This window comes from Pelecanus crispus, chromosome 6 (genome assembly GCF_030463565.1).
Source record: "Pelecanus crispus isolate bPelCri1 chromosome 6, bPelCri1.pri, whole genome shotgun sequence".
NCBI classification, from domain to species: domain Eukaryota; kingdom Metazoa; phylum Chordata; class Aves; order Pelecaniformes; family Pelecanidae; genus Pelecanus; species Pelecanus crispus.
In genome coordinates this window covers 36236960-36247952 of record NC_134648.1, presented here as the reverse complement: position 1 = coordinate 36247952, position 10993 = coordinate 36236960, and the positions used below count along the sequence as shown (strand labels likewise).

Genomic DNA, 10993 nt, shown 5'->3' with positions numbered 1-10993 from the left:
CCCGGCCTAGCCCCGCCCGGCTCGGCGGGAGACCCCGGGGCGAGACTGGTTCGTGGCGGGAGCGAGGTTTTGGGTTCCCGCGGCGCTGCCGGGGGCGAGGTGCGGCAGGGCCGGGGCTCCGGGCGCAGCCCCGGGTCCCCGACCGATGGGGCGGGCGGGCCCTTGGGTCACCTGGGCTGGGCGGCGGGAGGGGAGCCTGGTGCCGCCGCAGCGCCGCCGCTGCTCGCCCTCAGGGGCTGGGCTCGTAAGTTGGTTTTCTCATTCCAGATGAAGTGATAGTTGCAAGCTCTCCTGCAGCACCTGCGTCACCTGGTGTAAGTCCGTGCCGATACAGATGTGTGTTTTTCCCCCTCACGGGTGTCCTTATCCACCTGCCCGTCCCGGGAGCACAGAGAGGGCGCATCCGCTCTGGTGGCTTCAGCCACAAAACCAGTGGGCAGGGGTTGTGCCTAGGCTTTTGCTCAGCTGCAGCGGTGCGTGGTGTATGTGCAAGACCAGAACCCACTGCAATGCTCGAGGCAGAGTGTGCAGTTTGCATGACAAATGGTTGTTAATACAGCTGGTAACTTGAAGGACGCTGAACTCTTCAGAAAGGTTTGATTTTCCTCCTGTCTAAAGAGGATTTTGTGGAGGGGGCAAGAAACTTTCCACCTGGTGAAGATGTGGAGGCCTGTGCATCTGCAAAAGTTGTAGCAATTTTGCATTGCTTAAAAACCTTTTTATTTTGCTTAAACTTCTGGCTAAATAAACACTAGGAATATTGCCTAAATAATATGTGTGAAACAGCTATGCGTTCAAACATACGTATAGGTTAGGAGAACACATGTGCCGTGGGTTGTACTGAACTGAATACCATCCTGTGGAGTTTTGTTCAGTAGAATGAAATGACCAAAAAACAAAAAAAAAGGTGTGTGTGTAAACAAATGCAAATAGCTGAGGGCTAAGGGGAGAAGGATTTGTAGTGGCAGTGTAATCTTATCTCCTACGTAAAATAGCCTTAAGGCTTATCTGAAATAATCAGATACTTTTAAGCAGAAATCTCAATAAATACAATTTGCTTAAGTGGCAGAATATACCGCAATTGTTGCTGCCTTGTTCCAATGTTATTTTTATTCACTTTTAGAATAAATAATACTTGCATTGTAGCTTTCGTGTTCATATGCGTAGTTTTGGCCTCTGGTTTCTTTTACACTCTTGGCTAAATTAAAGAAATTTTTATTAACTATGTTTGTTTCATAAATTGTTACATAGAACATTATGAGATGGGTTTGACTAGTTTGACTATCTTGAGTCTTGCACGCTAAAGTATGTTTCCAGCCCTTCAGTCTTTCTGGTGTCTCCTTTCTGGGTCCTTGCTGTTCTTCCAACATCTGTCGTGAATCCTGGATCACCAGAATAGAGTGTTGTGTTCTAGCAGTATATACTGCTAGGGCTAAGTACTTACTGTGATTACCCAACTATTGGTGTTTAGGCATCCAAATATAACCTTATTTTTTTCCAGTGCAGCATAGCATGAGGAGTTCTTGTTCAGGTCACTGCTGAGTAATTTGCAGCTTTCTTATGTCCCAGAAACATTTGTCCTATAAACATTGCCAACTCCTCTGTTCTTACTGGCATGATCTCATACATGGTCAAATATGAGGAGATATAATTTAACATAACTGCTTTCAGAGCAATAATATAATTTAATATGACATAGACTTATATGGGAAGTCTATATCACATTAAATTTTTTTTATATACACACACACGCATGTATGTGCACATGCTTTCCTGTCCTTTAGCAAGGAGTAAGTGTAATTGTCTGCATAGTCATATTCCAAGCATCTTTCAAAATATTTTTTTTCCCTGTAGATTGGGGAGCATGGCTGCTAAGAAACTAAGAAGAGCAAGGTTGTCTCAGGAGCTGTGTGAAAGGCTGAGTCGCCATCAGATCACTACCTGTCAGGTGAAGGGGTTATTTTATGTTTGTGGGGATGTTTTTTGGGTGTTGGTTTTGTTTTGTTGTTTTCTTTTTTTTGGGGGGTGTGTGTGTTTTAATGTATGTACTGTTTACTTTTTTTGTAGTTTAATTTACAGGGAGCTTTACTTTCTATAAAGTAGGGGGCATTTCAGGCTCCATCTGGCCTGCTGCCTTCTAAAAATACAGCTTTAAAATGATAGATGCCTAACTAAAACATTTAAACTTGTATGTACTTACTACCTTCACTTCTGGAGAACCTGAAGATGCTTTATTTTAGCAGGGGTGTGCAGCTACTACTTGTGTGGAGTAAGACATCCATTTGTGAACACTTCACAAAAACACATGTATACTACACAGCCTAGCATGAGAACGTGCTGTGATGTTACACTATCAGTTATGGGTTGATTCAGCAGTATGTTCTGAAGTCGTTCTTATGAATGCTCACCTAAAGAGAGTCAAGAGGCCCTATATGTTTCAGTAATATGCATCATAAATGCAGGATCTAGCCCTAGGACTACAATCTAGAAGACATGATGTATTTTGAATGTTTTTCAGGTAGATAGAGACTTTTGTTGAGCAAAAGGTGTTATCTTGTTGCAATTCCATTGCACAGTTCTTTAAGGTTTGGTCCTTTGACTCCATGTCCTTTAAAATATGAATACAATTTCTTTTAATATACTGGTAACAGAGAAAAGTAGGAGAGGTATAGCGTAATAGTGTATAACATGGCACAGTTGGTAAACCTGTGTAATGTATGTTACTTGCATATAAATTGCATCAGTTTAGTTCCCAGACTTGATTTCTAGGTTGAGCTCTCTGAACTGTTCTGTCATCTTTCAGGACTTTTTATGTCTTTCCCTCTTGGAGCTAATGAAAGTGACGGGACAGAGCTACTATGATGTGCAGAAGCTTCTTTGTAAAGTCAGCCGAGCTTGTGCTCCCAAAATGCAGACAGTAAGTATGCTTGTGTTGATTCTGGTTTTGATGTAGTATGATACAGTTTGACTGCACAATGAAATAATACTTTTATCTTTAAATTCAGATTTTTAAGTTTAGCTCTCTGAGGCACTTTAGTTTGATGCAGTGATTTTTTATTAGGCATTATAGCCTTGAGATTGTTCAGGCTTGCAAAGTCGGTTCCGAGTACAACTGGGAAATACGGCATTCTCTCTTGCAATCCAGCATATAGAAATTACTTCTAGTTTGGACCCTGCAACTAAAAAAAAAAAATTAATACAAGCAAATAGTAAGAATTTCAGTATAAATTGGTTTAAGACATACAATTGGTGCCAAGAAGTGAAGTGATCCTGAAAATAACTTCTTGAGGATTTTTTCCATCCATGTAAATGAGCTGTAGTGTGGCTTAGGCTACAGGTAGCCTAACCGGGGAGAGTGCAAGAAGGAAACAGATGTTAGCTGCAATGCAGTGGCTGGATTTTGTTTTCTTTTTTAAATTCAGGTGAAAAGATGTCAAAAATGGTGTCTTTTTAGAACAGAGAGGACATGGACAGTCCTGACCTGAGTCAATGCAGCCTGCTTTTTTTCCTGGAAAAAATAAGCAATGTCAAAGTTTCTTATGTGTAATGGTCATAGTCATTGTAGCAGTAACTCTGTGAAACTTTAAATTCACAAACATACTGCATTAGTGATATACAGAATTAATATAACTTATACTGAATGGATTAAAAGCTGGTGAATTACTAGTTTTCCATCAATAACTGTTAATACTAAATTGAAGACAGATGGAAGTTTTAAGTAGAGTTCTAGCATTTGCTTTTGCCTGTCATCCACACATCACTATTCAATCAAATTTCTTTGCTGAGAAGCTTGGCAGATACTGAAGTTTGTTAGACAGCAGTTGTCAAGGACTGTTAATACGGAGCTGGCTGATAGATGAACAGCTATGTAAGTGCACAGAACACAGGTCTGTATTTCCAGAAAGAGAGGATGTTAGCTATTTTTAAGGGATGTGGATTGAATCTTTGCAAACACAGGATTTCAAATGGACTCCTGGTCAGAGTGACTGATGTAACGTTGTGACTGATGTAGCAAGAAGGTTTGACGATATCTTTGAGTAAAAAAATAAATAAATTGCACAGTAGGAGTTATAATTAAGGGGAAAATACTGTCCAGATATAACATTGGAAGCACTGGCAGCAAAACTTTAGAGTACGCTAGGATAAGCAAAATCCTAATTTCTGGAGAACTTGCCTCGCAGTATGAAGTACGGAGCGAAGCCTACTGACCTCATCAGAGAGAAAGTTAGTTAAGGGGTTACTTGATCACATTATATGCTAAGTAGAAAAAGATAATTATATTGGAGGTCTCTAGAGTCAAGCTGAACAAGATCCAGTGGCTGGAAGATAAACTAAAAAATAAATCCCTCAAATGGAAAGTAATAAGAAAATCTTTAGAAACTAACATAAGTTACCATTGGAAAAGGTTGTCTAAGGATGTAGTAATTTTTCATTCACTTGGACTCCTGATTTAACAACTGATTTTTTTTTTTTTTTTTTTTTTTTTCTGAAAGACAGTCTGGTTCAACCCTGATTTTGTGGGTTAAATACAGAAATCACTGGGTAAAAATTTTAGATTCCACGTTAGGCAGGAAAGCTAGACTAGAATGTTGTTTCCATGGTCTACAGGGTTTGTTTCCAGTCTACAGGGTTTACATCCTATCGGAGGTTAAACAAAAAATGGTTAAATGAAAATATGTTGCAAATTCTTCTTCATAAGTACATGTATTCACTCTTAAAGTGAGTTTGAGAATAAACTCTGATCCCATTTGGGTGAGTAAAAATTAATTGTTTTTCCTATTGGCCTGTTCTGTGTCTTGAAAGCTATTTTTTGTATATTTCTCCTCAACAGAACTGAACAACAGAGAGGGTCTGAATGGATTTCAGATATTATTCTAATATGCTACTTGTCACAATGTAGGGAAGAACTGTAGCATTAAAAAAAGGAAGGTACAAGCTGTCTTATCTTAGCCTGCTGGCAGAATTAGCTGGAAATTTTTCTGATCAACTTCAGAAAAAAATGTTCGCTTGTTGGCCCAAGAAGTGTGGACTAAAACATCTATGATTCAATGGTGTGGTTACTTACTTAGTTATTGATGATTCCTGTGGAGGTGCTTCCATAGCATGCCATATTCCCAGCAGACTGTCTTAAGACTGGGGTCAATCTGATGCCTGCATTTCTCTCTGGCACAGAGAAATCAGGTTTTCTGAAGTGGTCAGTCATGGCAGGTTATGGTGGTGTGCAGGGATGGGGCTTTAAGAATCTCTGTTGTTGGGCCAGGAATCTGAAACCTCTGGGAACTCTTTACTATAACTAGAGCAACAACCTCTAGATCTTAGACTGTTCCTTTTAAAAATCAAACTTCTGATGTTCAGGATGCTCAGTGCTTGAGGAATGTGTCAGTTTTAGCAGATGTCTGCAAGGTGTGAGCAAGACCTGTTTCTTTTGGAAACATCATGTTTTGGTGTTTCCAGATCAGCATCTCTGTTTTATTACTTCTTCTTTGTCCAGTTTAAATTGATTCCCCAAATTAAAATAATTCTTATGAACTAGAACTCTGATCTTGGTCCAGTTCCTCTAGCCAATGGAGGAACTAGGAATTCAACTATTTTCATTTCTGTACCTGTTCTGTCGTCTTGACCAGTCTTCCTCACAAAAGTGGGAAAATTATGAATGGCTACAGGATTAGCTTAGGCTTGTTCAAAGACTTTGGAGTCTTTAGCAAACCATTTCTTCAAACCAGGTAGTTTCAAATTGGTAGCGAACATTGGCCAGGGAGTTTCTTGGTTTTGGGTTTCATGTGAGTGGTCTGCATTGGTTGCTAACCATACATATAGTGTTTACTTATTTAAAAGTTGGAGTTTTCTGGGTTGAAAGCCAACCTTGTTGAATAGGAGCAGAGAAAACCTTTGACACATCCTTGTTAAAGGCTTGTTATTTAATATTGTGGTGAGGGAGATACAACAAACTTTAAATTTACTCTGTGAGCTGTAAAAGGGATACAAATGCGAGGAAGGGTGATGAGCCAACAGAGGGCTATAGCTGAAGATAGGAATAGTTTGCTCATTGGCAAGTGTTAAGTCATTCCAGGTTGATGAAAGCAAATGTGAGAAGTTTGCGACTTCTATTAAAAAAAAAAAAAGCATTCTCTGATTTGTGTGTTTGTTTTCTTTTGCTTTTTTTCCCTCCTTTTGTAGGCTTATGAAATGAAACTGAGGAAGTCTATCAATCCCTCTTCAGCCTTTTTATCCACCACGCTGCATAGTTTGGATAAAGTCTTGCATGGTGGAGTGCCCTGTGGATCCCTCACAGAGGTAACTTGTTTAATGTATTTTACTGCAGTTGCACATCACACCTAGAAGTCAAGTCACAGATAGGTTGGACTGTCTTGTGTCAGGTGCTTTAAACACAAAATACACAAAAAGTTTGGATGATAAGTGCTTTTTTTTAATTGGTAGAGGCTGCACTTTTTTTCTGGTGGTGGGTTCCCCCTGCCCCCAGCGTGTCAGGTAAGAAAGAACATGAAGGAATTAAAAAAAAAAATATGGTGACCCTGTTTTTCTTTAAAAAAGTGAAAATTTTCCCAGGAAATTTGGGAGAATTGTTGGCTGGATTTTACAGTGGGAAAGTTGCAGTGTGGTTTCATAGACAGAGCACAAGGTGCTGAATCACGAGTCTGTCCTTTTAATACTGACTCACTCTAATTTTACCAAGTCATTAGTTTTTATGAAGGTACAACAAGCAATTAGGACAAAAGTGTGAAGCATATAGGCATGAGAATGACTTTACAGAGCTTTTATATATAAATGTAACTAATTTATGCAATAAATACATAATGCATTCTTTTTAAAAAAGACTAATTAAGGCCTGTATTATATGCACATACATTGCAACACTATAAATTGTGTATCTCTCTATAACTCTGTCACTCTCTGGACTTTGGATGCAATGCTACTTTTTTGCTTAGAATTTTCTTTTAAGAACAAGGGACCGCTTCATCATCTAGTACCTGGATTTTGCTATGGCCTTGCAGTAAGTGATAACAACTTGCATAATTTCTGTAATCTGGAAAGACAGGATTTGTGTAGATGCCCATAGGAGTCACTGAGTATTAAAAAAATACAAAGGTGCAATCTCTGGCTTAGGAATTTGCTGAGCTACAAGTGGAGATGAAGAAACGTTTATATCGGAGGGAGTATCAACATATGGGTGCCCTCTTCTTATGTTATTCCCCTAGCCATCTGTTGTAGGCCCTCAGTAGAGACAGAACCCAGAGCTAGATGGACGTTGGTTTTATGCATTGTGGCCATACTTGCCTTCTTAAAGTAAGGTTCTGAACTCAGCTGTGCACTTGAAGTGGGTGGAAAAATATATGTGGTGTGCCTCATGCTCTGAATTTAGACAGGTTGCAAACTTTTTTTTTCCCTTAAACACTTGAACAGTCCTTACCAAGTGCTTTTCTTTGTCTACTGCAGCAATTTGCCACAGTTGAGGCGTAGAAGTGAGAAGTTACGAAAATCTTACTATGAGGAAAATACATTTTTTTCCACACCTTATAATCAAACTAGATTGGTTTTGAGCTCAGATAGAAATCACTTATGAAATCCAATCGTGACTTAAAACATATTAAAGTAACACTGAGTTTAGACTATAACAGTTTCTGCTCTAGTAAACTCCTGTGTAATGAGGGGATATTACTTTTTAAAGGTTCTGAGTATTTATTTTTGTATACAATATACAGGAATATACACCATTCAGGTCTTCATAAAAATGTTTAAGAATGCATCCATGAACTTACATCGATCTGTCAGAATTAATATTTTCCTCATATTTAGGCCTAGCTTTGTTACCAATTTACTGTAAGAAAATTGGATCAGAAGAACTTAAGATGAATACTGCAAGTCTTTAAATTCTGGGAGAAAAGACTTGCTAAATTCTGTTTCATTAAAGAAGAAAGAGCTGTTCTTCTAAGCAGCAGTGGGATATGCAGGGTCCTAACATTGTAACTATGCTGCTGTTGAGGATAGTGCCTTCAGCAGGAGATGAGTTTTTGGTTCCTAAAAATATTTTTATCAGCAAAGCAGTGGCCACACTAGGTGTAGTTTGACTCCTTTTCTTTTGGATTATTGTTCATGCAGTCAACTGACAAAATAGCACAGCCCGTGTTTGAAAAGAAATGATGCTCGCTTGCAGCTAGGATCTGGCTTTCTGGGATTTCCATCTGGTCCACTAACTTTTCCTCGGTGGAGGCAGAGAACGATTGCTCACGTGCTTATTCACATGCTTATGCTGCTTAAACTTCTGAATTGCGCTTCTTTAGTTGAAACGTAGAGCCACTGCTGCACAGGCAGGAGAAAGCAGTAGAATAGAGATGTGTCTTTTCTGTGATATGCCAACTTGTTCTTGAGCCTGTGACTGGCTAATGAGTGGTACCCAAAACAAGGATGTCACCCTTCTATAGGTCAACCCAGATAGCCCAGGCTATTTTGCCCTCCTTCCTGTGGCTTGGCAATTTTGAGTAAAAGATGTAAAAAGTGTAAAAGTTTGCATTAAAGGCTCCTGGAATATTTTTTTTCCTAATTAAAAAGATCAGTGGATGTGATCCTTTTGGGTTGGAAGAGCCACGCAGTTAATTTACAAGGCTGCTGATAACAATGCTGTGAATATTTGTCTGTCTTCTTAATCCTAAACGTAGCTATCATTCAGCTGTCAGTGCAGTCTATCTGACATGTTCTTGCCTGAAGACGAGGTAGGATGGCTCTGGAGCGCTGATAGACTTTAAGCTTGTTGATTGCCATGTTCTTGGCATTGCTCCAGAGGGAGATTTGGGAAAAGCAGTGGCTGATATGCTGGGAGTTTTATTGGAGTGTAGCTAACTTTTGACTTCTAAGTTTTGGTCTGGTGGGGTTTGTTTGTTTATTTATTTATTTATTTTTAATTCTAAAGGAAGTTCTACAAGCAGTTGATCTCAAAACATGGATGCCAAATATCATTTTCCTGAGACGGTATAAAATAATGCCCTTCAGGAAGCAAATGCTTAATATCCAGAGCTACGTATTTTATAATACTTCCTAGCTTCATTGATTATCGCAATACTCAATTTTTAATATTTTTTTTCCAGTGTTTCCTTAAAACATTTATGTCTTTAGATATGAGAAAATCTGGGAAACTGTTGCTAAGTTCTATTTTAAGAATGGTCATACTCCGTATGTATCCATGTATTTAGAGGTAGTTGGGGGAAATTAATATATTCAAAGATAGGCTGAGCTTGTATCTGATTGTAAATGAAAAGCACTGTGCCAGGAGGGGTGTTGCACTTCAAGTTTTCTTCTGAAAAAAACCCCTTTTGAATGTTAAGGGTTTTTTTTATTCTAACATATTTTGGTTAAAAATACAGAGACCTGCATAATGCAGTTATCTTCAATAGGTGATCTCACTGAGATCTTGACGTCTTTACAAGACATCTAGTGGATGAGACCAGAACTGCAAGCACTACATCCTTCCACCACGAGCTTGATCTTGGTTGCACTCTCATGCCAGATTGACAATACTGATGCATGATGACTGTTTAATCAGAAATATTGTAGAGAGAACTAGGTAGACTCCAGAAATTAGATGACTAACTTAAGACATTAGAGGTGTCTTTAAAAAAAACCAGTGTATTGCTTTTCATTTGCCTTTTAGGTACTAAATGTGGAAAGCGATTAGGACATGTATTAGGGGTTTCTCAGCAAACATAAAGGCAGAGGACAAGTAACTATGCCGAAACTGAGTTTCTCATTTAAAGCCTGGTTCTGGAGATTTTTAAAAGTGTTTTTGCAGGACTCATGAGATCTGAAGTAGTTTCAAAGGCTGGCAGTGCTGCAAGTGTTCTTCAGCACAATTGTTAGATGAGATTTTAGTAGAAAACTATTAAGTGTCTGCTGCTTTGATGCTGTATTGCAGCTTGCGATCACTTTCAGGTCATGTTCTTTTTGGATTCAAGTGATTTTTGAACTTAATAATTTTAATTTGCTCTTTTGCAACTTACTGGACCATAGCTGACCAGCAGATTGCCCTTCGGTATTTTTGTTAATTAGCCAGATATTCTAAGTCTGAGAGAAGTTCTCTTCAAAAGTATGTTCTGTGCAGCATTTATTTCCTGACTGGTGTGGCTAAATCGTTGTCTTCCTGTTACTTTACCCAGCAGTGAGGGTGGTTGGAAACTTGGAATTTGAGTACATGAGCCACAGGGTTATGACTTGTGGTGGTATCTTCTACAGCCAAAGCTGCTTGCTTCTTGAGTGCCAGAGGGATTTGATTTGCGTTACACTGTCTCGGACCATTTTTTCCCAAACCACTATTAGGTTTTAAGTTGGAAATGAAATCATAGCTGAAATTTTGTGGTCAGATGTCAGAGCTTTTGGCCAACTCCTTTGAGGAAAAATTAAAGTAATGACTTTGTGAATATTGAAGAGTTTAATCCCCTGGTAGCTGAAGAAGAATTAGCTCCTTGTGACTTCATCCAAACCCTACAGATGTGCCAGAGCAAATAATATATAGCTTCTTGAAAAATAAAAGTAAATTTTATTAGGCAGAGATAAATTAAAAACTGTTGTAGTCTTCACATTTCTATCTGGGTGGACTTGATTGTTTTTTCAGAGCAAATTTAGAGTAAAACAAACTAAGCAAGCTTTTTGCAGACATTCAGTTTAAATTTAGAGGAGTTTTAGTGTTTTTTTTTTTAACTAAGATTGTATTGTTCAAAACACTTGCTGAACCAGTGGTAACTACAATTAAATGTGGTAGTTATTTAAAATTGTTCACTGTGATTTAAAATCCCATTTTAATGCCCTTTAAAGGAATGCTGATAAAAGATGAAGTATTGTTGTCTTCAGGAATAGAAATTCTCTCTTGCTGCATTGACTTGTGTGCTTGTACTAGCTTGTGCTGCAAGATTCCCTGTCTTTCTCTGATATGATGCTCATACCCTCAGACATTTTTACAGCATCTCTGCTGAATTAGCTCCTGCAT

The 10993-nt window shown here is 38.7% G+C and overlaps 1 protein-coding gene across 1 annotated transcript in view; it reads left to right on the top strand.

The window, feature by feature from the left end:
- Positions 1-1864: 1864 nt before the first annotated feature.
- RAD51B (RAD51 paralog B) overlaps positions 1865-10993 on the top strand; it is a 417974-nt gene continuing 408845 nt past the window's right edge. The window contains exons 1-3 of the mRNA XM_075712657.1: positions 1865-1948; positions 2804-2917; positions 6178-6294. Of these exons, the coding sequence (XP_075568772.1) occupies positions 1865-1948; positions 2804-2917; positions 6178-6294 (315 nt within the window). The remainder of the gene's footprint in view (positions 1949-2803; positions 2918-6177; positions 6295-10993) is intronic.